At 45.0% G+C, this 15,507-nt stretch overlaps 1 protein-coding gene across 1 annotated transcript in view; it reads left to right on the top strand.

Annotated features, from left to right (window-relative positions):
• SEL1L3 (SEL1L family member 3) overlaps positions 1-15,507 on the top strand; it is a 100,824-nt gene that overhangs the window by 47,342 nt on the left and 37,975 nt on the right. The window contains 2 exon segments of the mRNA XM_036852909.1: positions 5,723-5,934; positions 7,174-7,353. Of these exon segments, the coding sequence (XP_036708804.1) occupies positions 5,723-5,934; positions 7,174-7,353 (392 nt within the window).

Genomic DNA, 15,507 nt, shown 5'->3' on the forward strand with positions numbered 1-15,507 from the left:
GTCCAGGCTCTGGGGGGCATCCGACACAAGACCCCATGTTCAAGACTTCAGGGGGACCATTCTGCTTGGTCAACCTCTGTGTTGTTTCCTGGGGAAACTCCAATTCTTTAGGAAAATGGCTCTTGTCAGAGCATAGAAATTGCTCTATTTGCATTGGGGCTTTTTCTAATGCTAGGCTGGTAGTATTTTAGTATGCATGCCTTTTCATCCTTTAAGAGGTATGCTGGCTGTTTCTTTTTACTCTCCTCTCACACTTTTCTTGACAAAATGGAACGCTTTGAATTCAAAAACCCTCTGAATGGGGCTCTGGCATCAGGGAAGAGAAGTGGTGAGGACCGGCTGGTAAGAGGCGGCAGGAATGGCAGAGCTAGGTGGGGCTCCAGGCCAGAGAGCTGGTATGGTAGGAAGGAGAAAGGAAGGACACGATGGCCCAAGTGCAGTGGGGACTCGAAGGCAGGGAGGCCCAGGTAAGCGTGACAGGTGAGTGGACCAGCACGCCCTCCAGACATTTGCCCTGAGGCCAGAACTGTTTACTTCCTTTCTTCCTTTCATGCTGGACTGGGCACCTCTGAGCCCATGGTAGCTGATGACTGTGGCTACAGAAAGTCCAAGGTCTGCCAGCAGATGGTTCTCGGGAGGAAGCCACGTCTGAGGCTGGGCTCCCCTCCCAGGGCTGACACCGTCTGCATTGTTCCTTCAGGGCCACAGCCTGACTCCTGCCCCAGGCTTCAGACAGCAGAGCGCAGGGGACGAGGTTCCTCTACACAATATGCAGACAGGTGCTGGCTGCACTGTCGTCCCTCTAGCTTGTTTCTAACTCTTCTGATTTTTGCCAACAATTGCAATGTTTATTTGGAGACTAAAACGCAGAGCATGGAAATGGTAGAAACACAATGGGGTTATTTAGTAACGCCAGGATCCCGTGTCCTTTAAGAGCTATGTTCACTGTTGTTCATTAAAGGACCTTTATCTTATTTTTTTTTGATTTAGAAAGCATCTTTATAGTTTTTTTAAAAAAAATCCACGGAGAGAGAGAAAGAGGGAAAGGGAAGGACGGAGGTTTTACATGTATAAAACCAGACAATCTGCACAGGACAGAAAAGTACAAGTAGTTTACTTTTGAGAGAGAAATAAGCCACTTCTTTGAGTCTCGGGAACCCAGTGGAGCTCATCAAATGAGAATGCAAATGAAGGATGTGCTATGTTTTTCTAAATCAGTAAACTTGGTGAAGATCTTTCCTTTTCTGGGTATATGGTATTTTCTCCTTTCACATTTTTTTCCCTTTTCAAACTTCTTCCCTGGAGGCATTACACCTTTTGGAAGCTTGAAACTAAAAATGACTTTCCTGTTGTTGTCTCGTTCCCCTCATAAGGAATAAGTCTGCCTTTCTTCTCCCAAATTCTCCATCAGAGGCAGCTCTGGTTCCTTCAGTAGGTGACTACCTTCTCATTTTCTGCTTTTTGCCTCTTTTAATGTTGAGCGTGGGCTTCCCTGGTGGCGCAGCGGTTGAGAATCCGCCTGCCAATGCAGGGGACACAGGTTCGAGCCCTGGTCCGGGAAGATTCCACATGCGGCGGAGCAACTAAGCCTGTGTGCCACAACTACTGAGGCTGCGTGCCACAACTACTGAAGCCTGTGCGCCTAGAGCCCGTGCTCCGCAACAAAAGAAGCCACCACAATGAGAAGCTCGCACACCACAACAAAGAGTAGCCACCGCTCGCTGCAACTAGAGAAAGCCCACGCTCAGCAACGAAAGCCCAGTGCAGCCAAAAATTAAAAAAAACAAAAAAAAACCCAATGATGAGCGCACAAATGGTGACCTTGTGGTATTGCTGGAAAAAGGAAAAAAGAGCAAAGTAAACAATGCTGTGCTACTCGGGGAGATTAAGAGTTCATTAATGCTGGTGGTGCCTTTGTTTCCTTAGCTTCTGGTGTAGGAAGAAAGAAAAATGGGAAAATGGCTCCTACTTCTATTTTGTTTGTTTGTTTTTCATTACTCCATTAATCTCCATAAATAAGGCATGTTTTTTAGTTATAGATCTACTAGAAAAAATGCATATGCTAAACCAGTTGGGTGAAATTAACAGTTTCATTAAATGGATTTTTAAATTGCCAGTTTTATATCACCAGTGACATCAGAGCTTTGATTTTGTGCCACATTTGGAATACAAACTTTAAAGAATGTGCAAAACGAGCGGTTTTCCTTTAGAAGTATTATGATTTTATTATTATACTCACTAGTGCAGAAAATTGTCTAGATTCTTTTGCAGAGAAAATACTGATTGGTAATGTCTTGGGGGGGGAGTTAAGAATTTTAATAGGTAAAAGAAATAATGAAGGTTTTTCAACCTGCCTCCGTTTCAGTCTGCAAAGTTTTTTTGTGTGTTTGCTAAGGATTTGAACTTTGTGAAGGATCCCCCTCCTGACCCTTATTCTCCTGCAATCCCAGTTACCTGGGCAATCCCAGTAATGATTTCTGGGATTCTGTGCCAGAGGTCAGCAGAGCAAGTGTTTCATTTGGACCTCCATTTGGCTTGGAGTCTCTTTTCTCCTCTGAGCCCCCAAAGCCCATGTCTGTGGGTACTCAGGCAAAACTCATCATATTGGTTATTTTTTTAAATGCCTATTTTATTTTATTTTTTGTGTGAAATGGCTCTTTTTTTTAAATTAATTTTTATTGGAGTATAGTTGCTTTACAATGTTGTGTTAGCTTCTACTGCACAGCAAGATGAATCTGGCAGAACAGGTAAGGCTGGAATGAATCGTTAACAAATTGTTAATGTTGCTTTGCTCAGAGTGTGCACAGAGGGGCATCAGAGATGAGTAAGTATTTAAAAGTAAATATATGAATAAGTAGGAGTAGGATTTACTCTGCAACTCCATCTGAGTACTGCAGTACACACCAAATCTAGCGGAGAGGGTTCTTATCCTGTCTAATGGTTGGGTAGGATGGACTTTTTCTCTCAGCTATGCAAAGGGAGAATCCAAAAGGAGATCCCCGGACTCCTGGTGGAAAAGAGGGTTATTAATCAGATACATCCCAACAGATGAGCAGAGGGAAATGCTCGAGGATGTTCATTGCTGTGTTGCTGGTTATAGCAAAACCAATGGAAGCAACCCAAGAGTCTAAAAATAGAGAACCGGTTGGAAAAACGGCACTGCTATAGAATGCAATACTATTGAAACTTTAGGAAGAATGAGCTTCTGACTGCTGTGGACAGGTATTCGTGGTGTGTGGTTAATTTAAAAAAGAAAGTTGACAGATAAACAACAACGATTTACTGTCTAGCATAGGGAACTATACTCAATATCTTGTAATAACCTATAAAGGAAAAGAATCTGAAAAAGGATATGTATATATGAGTCATTTTGCTCTACACCTGAAACTAACACAATATTGTAAATCAAATATAGTTTGATAAAAAGTTACACTCATAAGGGAAAAAAAGTTGAGAGTCCAAACCTATAGGGGCTTTTTGGAAGGAAAATGTGTATGTATATAGGCAGATAGAGGTGTAATGAATTATTGTCTGTGCCAAGGAAAAGTCTGGTAGTATATACAGCAAGCTTTCAACAGTTTATCTCCACTATTAAAGAAGGTTTGGGAGAGAGAGGACTTCTGTTTTTGTTTTATACAAATCTATATTATTTGATTTTTTTTTTTTTTACAACAAGCAGCTATTTCTTTAGGGATTAAAAACAAAACAGAAAGAGGAGCAAACTCCGTGTGTTTAGTTAAGGTGTTGTTTTTAACACCTACCTCTTGGGATGGAGAGTAAGTAAAAGCAAATCCAAGCTGCTGCCTCTCAGAAACCTGGAGAGGGCGGAGGTGAGGGGTTCCAGGAGCCAGGAGACGGGACTGCCTTAGCGCTGGGTGAGGGGGTAGGTGGGCTCCTTTTCCACAGCTCAGCAAGTGAAGGCATGTGCCCCCCTACCAGGGGCAGCCAGCCCGCCTGTGTGCCCAGAGGGATAGGCATTAGCTCATAATCAATGGTTTGGGTTTCACAGTTTCATCCGTGGATCCCACTGGCTTCTGTGTTGATGCCTTGGAAAAGGCATCAACCTCTGCCGAGGAATTGCCCTTAAATCCAATCTCAAATCCTCTCATTGAGAGTTTTCCCGCATTGGAAACTCATCTCTGTTCATTCCTTGATGGAGCGCTGATAGAGTGAGTCTCTTGTTGCCTCCTGGAAGTTGTTAGTGACATTTTAATTTGGGATGGAATGAAGAAAATCAAAGAAAAATGTTGGGTATAATTCTTAGGGGGAGAAAATTTCCGTTTTAAATAAATTGACCACATCTTTTTAAATGGAAATTGTACCTATGCAATGCTATATAGCCGTTTGTAACATAGCATCTAGTAGATGCACAGAATAGAATTGTAAACGTTCATTGGCTGAATTAATAAAATGAGAGATGAATAATGTAGACGGACTTTAAAAGACTGTAACAGATTATAGGGCCATATAACTTGCCCATCTGGACTTAAGAGTTTAACAATTTATGGGGGGATTAGGTAAAAGGAAATATCATAGCTTAAAGCAGTCGCGTAAAGAGGTCTCTACCATGGTGGCAAGGTTACCTATAAAGACAACTGGTCGCCCATTAATCAGGAGGTAGGGGGAGCAGGGTGAGTAGGAGTCTTGCTTCTGTGACCTGCCAAGCTGGATTCTAAGCTTGGCTCAGCCATTTGCCAGCGTTGGTGACTTTGGACAAGTTAGTCGACTTCTCCAGGCTTCAGTCTCCTCATCTGAAAAATGAGGACGTTAATAATAATACTTACCTCTTAAAATTTGTTTGGATTACATGACATAATTTGCATAAGACACTCAACCCAGTATTTGGCATTTTATAGGCCCTCAATAAAAGTTGACTCATTCTTTTTATTGTATTTAGAAACCCACAAGGAAAACCGGAAGCAAAAGATGATAAGAAAGCATCTCAAAATAAGGTTCTTGTGCTCAACTTTTTACAGCAGCACCTAGGAACTATTTCTGAGATAAAACACACCCCCCTGGGGCTTCCCTGGTGGCGCAGTGGTTGCGAATCTGCCTGCTAATGCAGGGGACACGGGTTCGAGCCCGGTCTGGGAAGATCCCACATGCCGCGGAGCAACTGGGCCCGTGAGCCACAACTACTGAGCCTGCGCGTCGGGAGCTTGTGCTCCGCAACAAGAGAGGCCGTGACAGTGAGAGGCCCGCGCACCGCGATGAAGAGTGGCCCCCGCTCGCCACAACTAGAGAAAGCCCTCGCACAGAAACGAAGACCGAACACAGCCAGAAATAAATAAATAAATAAATAAATAAAAGAGAGATTTAAAGACATACATAAAAAAAAAAAAAAAAAAAAAAAAAAAAAAACACACCCCCCTTCAGAGTCTTAGAGGGAAAAAAAAAATCTCTCTGGCAGTTTCGGTGGTCCTGACTTGGTGGTGAGTTACACTGAGTAAATTACTCTCTTGAGGCGCTCTCTCATCTATAGAAGGCACATCCTTTTCTCCAGGATACTAGGCTGTCATTTAGTGCCAAAGGAAAAGCTGTTTATAGAATGACATCCTGGCATCCCCAACGGGTTTGATTTACCTCCCCGGAAGCTGGTATATATCAAGTCACTGCAGGACCAACCGTATTAATAACTCAGGTGATTTAGTTGGCTGTTCCCACTTATTTTGTCGACCCCATGGTAGTTAATTGTGTGTTCTGTGAATTGTGTTATTTACAGTGCCGAGGAACCAAAGTGAATCCGTGTTAGAAATTGGTGGGCTGATGTTTGAGAAGGCTGTAAAGAGACTTTCCACTGTTGATGGTCTTCACCAAATTAGCTCTGTCGTCCCCTTTCTGATGGATGCCAGCTGCTGTGGATACCATAAAGCATCCTACTACCTCGCAGTCTTTTATGAAACTGGATTAAATGTACCTCGGGATCAGCTGCAGGTAGAGTATTTCGCGTGCTCCAGGAACATCAGTTACCTGCCTTATATTTGCAAAGTAAGGCTCTCATGCCCCGGGTGGAACTGGACATGTTCATTTTCCCTGGAGTCCTTTAAAAACTTTACACTCAAGAAAAACAGCCTAAGGCTGTGTTAAATACAGGATCTCCCGCTGTCAGTGAGTGAAAAAGGGCACTTTATCCATTTCTAGGCACAGCATGGGGATATGATTGGTATACTGACTGAGGAATAGTTCGAGCAAGGCTTACCAGAATCCCAGTCATTCAAGAACAGTCGCCTCTTACCCAGTTCTTGTAACTATTCTGGCTGTGGGTCCAGCATCCCATATGACTTTTTAGCTAAGTGAAATCATCTGGACCTCTAAGCAAAGTATTGTCACATCCAGCCTCCTGTCATTAAAATAAATGTCATACTAGACGGTTTTGTGGTATTGAATCCAAATTTATTATGCAACTTGCCTAACATTTGGAATCGCATTTTTATAAGTGCTGCTAAATGGTCCCTGATCACTTTTAGTTTTTGTTTGGGCACATGGGATCGTTCATCCTGGATTTGAAGAGACTCAGACTGTTTAGACCTTCCCAGGTGGCTCTGTGTTCCTTTCACCTGACTTCTTTGTGTGTGTCTCTGGCTGTAGAAGCTCATGATTGATGGCATGCTTTCCCAAGTCCCTGAGGCAGTCCCCACCAAGGTGGAATAGGGTGGAAGATTCTAGCCCCGTCTCTGTCACAAAATGACTGGTTGCCCAAGGACATATGACTTCAACTTTCTGAGCCTCTGTTTCCTCAACTCTGAAATGAGATGGTTGGACCAGTCGATCTCTAAAGACCCTTCCCAACACTAACGTTCTGAGAGTGTGAAGTTGGGATATGGCCCACCATTCAGATCATCTGACCCTAGGTGACGTAGCTGAAGTGGACCAAGATCCTTAGAACAGTTGTCAGATACACAAAGAGGTGCTGTGAGATAAGTCAGGGGAGGACTCCCAATCTTCACTGAGGAAAGGACAAAGGAATTTTCAGCTGTTAGACATTGAGAAGGACAGATAACCATTAGAAAGCTCTTGTGGCTTCTTTTCTAATGTTTTTTAAAAAGGCATGTTAACTTGTTTCTGGAATGACTAAGCTCATATGTAGAAGTGAGGCCAGATGACCTTTCTATGTTTAGGATTTTGTGACCCTTTTCTATGATCTCGTGAACACTGTCCATTTCTTCTTAACAGGGCATGTTGTATAGTTTGGTTGGAGGCCAGGGCAGTGAGAGGCTGTCTTCGATGAACCTTGGGTACAAACACTACCAGGGTATTGATCACTACGCCCTGGACTGGGAGTTGTCCTACGCCTACTACAGCAACATTGCCACCAAGACACCCCTTGACCAGCACACGCTCCAAGGAGATCAGGTACGAGACAGAAGTGGGTGGAAACGGTTATGGCCCTGCTGACTAGAGCTTCCTGAACAGCTTTTTATTTTATTTTATTTTATTTTTTAAAATTATTTGCTTTATTTATTTATTTATGGCTGTGTTGGGTCTTCGTTTCTGTGCGAGGGCTTTCTCTAGTTGCGGCAAGTGGGGGCCACTCTTCATCGCGGTGCGCGGGCCTCTCACTATCGCGGCCTCTCTTGTTGTGGAGCACAGGCTCCAGACGCGCAGGCTCAGCAATTGTGGCTCACGGGCCTAGTCGCTCCGCGGCATGTGGGATCTTCCCGGACCAGGGCTCGAACCCGTGTCCCCTGCATTGGCAGGCAGATTCTCAACCACTGCGCCACCAGGGAAGCCCTGAACAGTTTTATTAAGCGTCTGCACCTGTGGCTGGTTTATTCGCTGGCCTTTAGAGTACAGGCATAATCCAATGGAGAGAAAAGCTTTCTTGCATTCTCCAATTCATATTTCCTCAGTGTGTTCTCAGGCTGAATGCAAGGACCATCCTACATCTATGCGTGAAAAGTGTGAAAAGCTTTTCATGAGTGAGAGGGCCGGTATGGGGAGGGTAGATAACGGCCCTGGACAGATTTTGATTTTGAAAAAAATGTGTACCAGAAACATAGGCATTTTGTCTTTGTTCCAAAACCATGTGAAAGTGGTGGGGTCTGGAGATGTTAGTCAAATTAAGTGAGGGCAGTAAGCCAAGGGCTCCTCAATACGTCACAAGCAAATGAGGTCTACATAACGAAGAAGCTCCATCCCTAGCTGTGTTCCTGCTGCCGGACACCTTGGGCAGAAGCGTCTGCCCATCACATGAGCCTCAGTGCTCACAAGTGATGGACAGCAGGCGATGTTTGAAGACCCTGTCCCATCCTGGATTAAGAACTGGATGAAGGGCACTAACTCCAGCCCCTAATTTTGCAGGTTCCCACGTCTTATTGACTCATTAGGCAAAGAAATCAGTGGTTCACATCTGCCCAAAAAACAACATGTTACGTTGGACCAACTGATGGTTTGTTTGGGGGACCATGAATAAAAGGGTGTATAAAGGTGATAGTGTAAGAATAAAAAGAAAGCTGCCTTTAGATGATGTAGATTTGCATCCAGCAGGAGTAGATTATGACGTGGTTGGCTTCTTGGCATGTATTTTTCTGTATCTCTTTCTCCAGAATGGTTTTAAGATGTTTTCATGGTCACAGCACTTGAGGTAGTTGAGTTAAGTGCAAGTAGTCTGTACCAGGAGATGGCAATTTTTTTCTGCAAAAGACCAGATAGTAAATATTTTAGGCTCTGCTTTTACAGTCACTATTGCAACTACTCAACTCTGCCGAAGACAATGTATAAACCAATGGGGTGCCTGGGTTTGTGCAGCCATAGACAGGAGGTTACTGCATGGTCAGATTTGGCCCTGGTTTAGGCCATAAACCCTTAATTTTCCCCCTTATGCTTGGTGAGTCTGGACTGATAGCAGGATTGTGGAATCTGAGGCAGAGCAGCTAACTGGGAACCAGACCGTTCACTCTTCCCCGTGCTGCTCCTGTGTCGCACTCAGAAACCCCCAGTGGAGGAAACTTGTGCTTTGATCATTGGAAATGAATGGTTTCTGGAAAAGAAATCTACAGTGGCCACTGTACAGTTATGAAATAAATGACTCAAAGGTACATGTTGTCAGTGAACATGAACCATGAATCAAGCTATAAAATGCCCAAAGGCTGTCTGTATAGCCATTCTAATTCTTTTAGAAAATAATGATTTCTTCTGAATAAACTTACACACTCTTATCATTGTCATCTGTATTCTCTCAGCGTATATAGGCTATGTGCAAAATCTGACCTCAGTTTGACAGGAATTTATGTATTAATTGATAAAGTTTTTTTTTAAAGAATTCTTCTGAAAACACATTCATACAAAATCAAGCCACAAAATAATATTGCCATTGTTCTGCTAAGCCTGAATGTGTTAATAAAGCCCTGTATGTATATATTATACTTTTAGGAATTCTAATTCAGCATAATTTAGCAAGGGGAGATGGTATGTTGCTAACAAGCTCCTTTTCTTTTGAAGATTTGGCCCATGAAGTGTTATGATTATGAAAGAAAATGTTTAATTGGTCAGAACCAGAGAAGATGAATAGAGAAGATCCATCTTGCAGCTGGAAAGTCGTGTGATTAAGAATCATAGATAGGAATTATACAGTTAGAAGAGTTGTATCATAGCTCATTTTAAGAATGTGTAATTAATGGTTTCTTGAGAATTTAAGCAGGTGTCATACATTGATTTAAATGTCCTTTTGTTGAGAGATCTATTAATTCACCAGCAGCACATAACAAATGAGGAGATATGGAAAGCCAGACCCCTAATTAACAAACCAAGGATCCGTCAGTAACTTCTTTCTTGATTCTTGTTTCATTTTCTCTTTTATGTAACTCGTGGTTCCCATCAACTTCATCTTCTTTATTCATAATCTTGCTTCATGTCACTTCTTTATGATCTAGGGGGACTCTGCTTCAGGTTAAATAGAAAGAAGATGGTAGGGTTTTTTTTTGATTTTTGGTTTGTTTTTGTGGCTTAATCCCAAATGATTCCTTTCATTCTCTTCACACCTCAGAATTTGCTCTTCTGAAAGATTTGGTCCTCAGCCTTCTCTGTCTACACCTTCTAGAGGGCAGGGGGTCTCATCAACATCCCTGGTTTCAACTGACCTCCACATACTGATGACATGCACATCTTATTCTCAGGCTGAGGTCTTTCTTAAAACCCCCACCTGCAATCGTAACATACCACAAAGGGAACACACCACCTCCTCCTCTCCATTCCCCACAGACACCTCAACCAATGGCACCACTGTCCGTGCCAGCAACGGGGGAGTCACCTTTGATCCCCGCATCACCCTACCAGTTCTAATCCCCAACAGCGTTACATGCAGCTCTCCTTCATCATCTCTCCCCTGAGTGACTCTGACAGCCTCCTGTTCTACTCTGAGTTATGGAATGAATTGACCCCTAAATTCATATGTTGAAGCCCTCACCCCCAGTACCTCAGAATGGGACACTGCATTTGGAGCTAGGACCTTTGAAGAGAGGATTAAGTTAACTGGAGTCATTAGTGGCCCTACTCCAGTATGACTGGTGTTCTTACAAGGAGAGGAGATTGGGACGTAGATGAAACAGGGGGACAGCCATGTGAGGACACAAGCTAAGGAGAGGGGCCTCAGAAGAAACTAAAGCTGCCAGCATCTTTTTTTTTTTTTTTTTTTTTTTTTTTTTTTTTTTTTTTTTTTTTTTTGGCTGTGTTGGGTCTTCGTTTCTGTGCATGGGCTTTCTCAAGTTGTGGCAAGTGGGGGCCACTCTTCATCGCGGTGCGCGGGCCTCTCACTGTCGTGGCCTCTCTTGTTGAGGAGCACAAGCTCCAGACGCGCGGGCTCAGTAGTTGTGGCTCACGGGCCTAGTTGCTCCGTGGCATGTGGAATCTTCCCAGACCAGGGCTCGAACCCATGTCCCCTGCATTGGCAGGCAGATTCTCAACCACTGCGCCACCAGGGAAGCCCCTGCCAGCATCTTGATCTTGGACTTCCAGCCTCCAGAAGTGGGAGAAAATTAATTTCTGTGGCTTAAGCCACGCAGTCTGTGGCGTTTTGTTATGGCAGTCCTGGCAAATGAATTCACCTCCTAACTGGCCTTTCTGTTGCCAGTCTTGTCCCTCCCTATTTTCTTCCCACGGAGGCCACAGCGGGCTGTCGACAGTGGAGGTTCTCAACCTGACTGCACATCAGAATCACGTGGGGACTCAGAGAATACCTCTGTGCAGGCTCCGCCCCACAGTCTTATTGAAGTGACAGAGGGAGGGCCCAGGCATATAATAGGTGTATATATGTCTATGTGCATGTGTAGCTTTAAATAGCTCCTCAGATGGGCGTAACGTGCAGTCAGCGTTGAGAAGTACTGACCCGGAAGCACTAAGTCCAGCTCATCACCTGGCATAGGAGATGTTCCTTGATCTGGTTTCCCTCTGCTTCCCCAACCTCAGCTCTCAGCGATTCCATGTTTGGCCTGCCCACCCTGGCAATGCCAAGCTTTTGGTCACACCATGCTGTCCACAATTCCTGGCCCTGCTCAATCTCCTCTGCCTGGTTTGCTTTCTCCACTCCCACCCCCCTTTTCCTGCCTCCTGACCACCCCCTCCTGCTAGGATGCTGGGCTCAGACACCACCACCTCCTTGGATCTTCCCTTTGCTGTGCCGCCATGGCACCTGGGCACACCGCCGCCATTGCTCTATGATGGGTGCTGTGTGCGGGTCTCGGAGCTGGCTCTCCCAGTAGACTGTGAGCTCCCCGAGACAGGCACCTTGTCTGTTCACGTCGGTGACCCCAGTGCCCAGCCCTGTGCTTGACATGTAGTTGGCACTGACTGTTTACTGATGGGATGGTGGGCAGCATGAGAGTGCCGAGTATCCGGTGATGGACACAAAGCGATCACGTCTCGTTGATTCTCTGGTGCTTTTTGATGCAACCAGTGTTCATTGTTGATGGCAAGCACCCAGCCACTTGGCTTTCAACTCTGCCCCTCTTGCATTCAGCACCGCCTTTGTCTGAGGAACCGCCCGTTTGGGGAACCTTGGGTACTTGCTTCCCTGTCTCTCTCCATCATTACACCTCATATTCCTCCATTCTTACTTTAAAATCCCTAAAATGTTAAATTTCAACAAAGAAAACTTACACCCCCCATTGGGAGCCAAACATTATAGCTGATTTTAAACACGTTAAGAGGCAGGTTCCTCATGGTGGTGTCTACAGGCCCTGACGGAAGTAGTGGTTTAAGTGTAGCCTCTGAAGTTGCCCTACTCCTGAGTTCCCAGGAGCACTGGCCGGAGTGTTATATTTCACGACTTCAGAGAATGCAGATGCTCCAGAAAATGGGGGCTGCCGAGAGCCTTTTCTCTCCAGGTCCAAATTCCACCACATCCTTCGCCCTCCCTACTCCCTCCCTGCTCTGCACTCTGTCCTGCCTTTCCTGTGATTGATTGCAGACAGCTGATATGATGTGAACACTGCCCTTGCAGCCTATAGGCTGAGCGGAGAGAAAGGAGGTAAAGCGTATGAAGAGTCAGTGTCTGTAGGACAGTGTGATGCCTTCTCTGACACTGGGTCCAGGGGCATCTGAGGACTGTAGAGTCTCTGGACATTGGACCTCCTCTAACCTGGTCAGCCGGTTTTAACCCTACGGTATAGGCTATGAACTGCTCATTCTAGAGACGTTGATTTTACAACACAGCAACAAAAACAATCCACTGCCCCGGGAAGGCACAGAAGATTCCAGAACTGGTCAGTCTGGGACTCTGAGTCCCTGTCAGCTTCTCCCCAGCTCTGCCCCCCACCGTGGTCCCCACCGTTCCTTCTCCACACCAAAGCTTCTTCTGGGATTGGTCACTTTCCCATCTGAGGCATCATTCCCTGGTCTCAAAATGTTTGATGATGAACAACACAACACCGCTCCCTTTTAGGGGTTGTTCCTTCATCAGATATCTTTGTAGATGGTTGGCTTTCACAGAAGGCCTTGGACGTGTGGCTCTGACTGGTGCTAGTTGCCACTCTGGGGACCCCAGAGCTGTGAAGACACAACCACTGGCGCAGGTGTGGCAGGCAACTGTGGTGTGGCTCCAGGGCCAGTTTGCCTGGTTCAGGTCCCAGGTCTGCATTCACCGGGTGTAAAATCTTGGATAATCCCACTCACTTTTCTGTCTCTGCACAGCTTTTTCACCTGTAAACACTGCCATGACTGTCTGTACCTCACAGAGTTTATAGCATGTATAAATTAATCATATGATGTGCGTTGAGTGGACCTCAGCACACAATGTGGATTCTCTCAAATGTTTCCAGCCCCAGCACTCCCTCCTCAGATCTGTCCCTATCTTCAAAAGCACCGAATTCTCTTAGATAGATCTTCATCCCCCCAACGTAAGGCTTTGAGCTGTACAAAACTGCAAATACCAACAGGAAGGCTAACGTTCTAAACTGCTATCAGCCCTTTACATGCTAGAATGAACTAAGGACCTAAAAAATGACGAGTTACCATTCCTGAGAGCTTCCCATATGCCAGATGCCCTACTAAGATCTTCACAAACAATCTCATTTAATCCTCATGCAACTCTATGAGGTCAGTACAAGTATTGTTCCCATTATACAGATGGGGCAACTGAGACTCAGGGAAGCCGAAGAACTTGCCCAAAGTCACACAGCAAATGAGTAGTGGAGCCTAGATTTGAACCTGGATGTTACTAACTCTTCACACTATAAAAAATAATGGCTAATAGGTGGAGTGCTTTTGATGTAGCAGATACCACTCTAAGCTTCATTTTTATGGACATAGAAACTAAGGCTCAAATAAATAAAGTCAGTGGCCCAAGGCCCACAGGTAGTTAGTGGTGAGTTAGAATTCATGTCCACTGGGTCTGATGCGAAAAGTTGTGCTCTTAATGGCCCTGCCCTACTGCAAAGCTCAACAGTACTACCCAGGGAAGCAGGAAGGGGCTAGGTCAGGAGACAGTGATATAAAAGACAAAAGAATTCCTTCTTCAGAGTGATGCATGGTTGCCCAGGTCCCCTGCAAACGTGGCCTTTGCCAAGACCCCTCTCACAACACTGTTAGATGGAGTTCATTATGTATAAGGGGAGACGATGAAATAGCCCCCATCTGCTTCTCCCAGATGCATGAGTCATTCACAGGCTGGTGCAGCTAGGTGAGGACTATGGGCCCCACAGCCAGCCAGCCTGGGTTTGATTCCAAAGTTTGAAGAACGTAGGTAAGTTACTTAACCTTTCTGGGCCTCAGTTTCCACATCTGTGAAATGGGGATATTGATGGTGACTTGTCTTGTAAGGTTGCAAAGATTCAGTGAGTCGTTCTGGGCCAAGCAACTGGTCACCGCACACAGTTCTTGCTGGTGATTATGATATGTTACCACTGCCAGAGAGTAGCAGAAACACCTAAGAGTATAAATCCTTGCAGGATAGAAACTCTGGCTTCATGTGTTCTGTGTTTCATTCAAGTCCCATGACAAAGTTAAGGAGGAAGAAACAAAATAAGGAAAAGAAGAAAATTAACCCCAAATCAAAACACCCAAACTCTCCAGTTGAACGAAAAACTTCTAGCTGAGAATTCTGTTGTTCTAGCAGCCTTAGCTTCAGCCCAGGATTCCAGGGCCTTCCCGCTAGAGGGCGACATCATGGGGGAGCCCATCAGAGCCTGTCTTTGGAGTCAGACCAACCTGGCTTCCAGGGCTAGCTCTACAGTGCGACCTTGAGTTCATGGTTGCACCTTGTGAGCTTTAGTTTCTTTACATATAAATTGAGGACACTGATATTTGGGCCACAGCCCTGCTGTGAGGATTAAATGAGAAAAACGTTTGTTAAACACGCTGCACATACTTGGTTTCAGTCAAAGGTGGTGGGCATCATTATTCCAATTGTTGCTGTTTGCTGGGAGGCGTGTCAAGGTTAGACATCCAGCAGGAATTGATACCACTGGGTTCCTAGCTCTGTCCCCAAGTCTGCCCCCTATTGCCCCTGAGAGGGACCTTTGGCTCCACATGGCCGTAGCTGAGTGACCCTCTTAGGAATGGGCTACAAGCTAGTGCTTGTGAATCTAAGTCATTTTCTTCACTGACAAACAGAAAGGGTCAGAAGGGAAATCAGGCCTGGCTCCTTGTTCTCTAAGGCTTCTTCCCAAACGCATCCAGATCCAATTTTTTCACCATCTGCTTGTGGCCCTGAAGCCCTTCCCAGGCGCTCCTGGTACTGTTAGATAGCGTTCATCATGTATAAGGGGAGACTGTCAAACAACAAGACCATTTTTTGGATAAGCAGCCAAAATTTATACATAAAAATGAGTCTTATTTTCTTCAAAGGAGGCAGATACCTGGGAGGCTGTGTGCAAATTCAAAACATTTTGTGAACTTTCCCTTGGGTTCCTCTTTAGAGCCTCTGGCACATTCTTGCTCACATCCTCAGAGTTAAAATGCCCTCTTCTTTTCAGTGTAGATTTCATTTTGAAATAGCCGAAAGATATCGGAGGCTGAGCCTGCTAAATAAAAAGGGTTTAGTCATGCAGGATAATGACACTTTGGAATAAAAAA

Source organism: Balaenoptera musculus, chromosome 5 (assembly GCF_009873245.2).
Source record: "Balaenoptera musculus isolate JJ_BM4_2016_0621 chromosome 5, mBalMus1.pri.v3, whole genome shotgun sequence".
In the NCBI taxonomy this organism is placed as follows: Eukaryota; Metazoa; Chordata; class Mammalia; order Artiodactyla; family Balaenopteridae; genus Balaenoptera; species Balaenoptera musculus.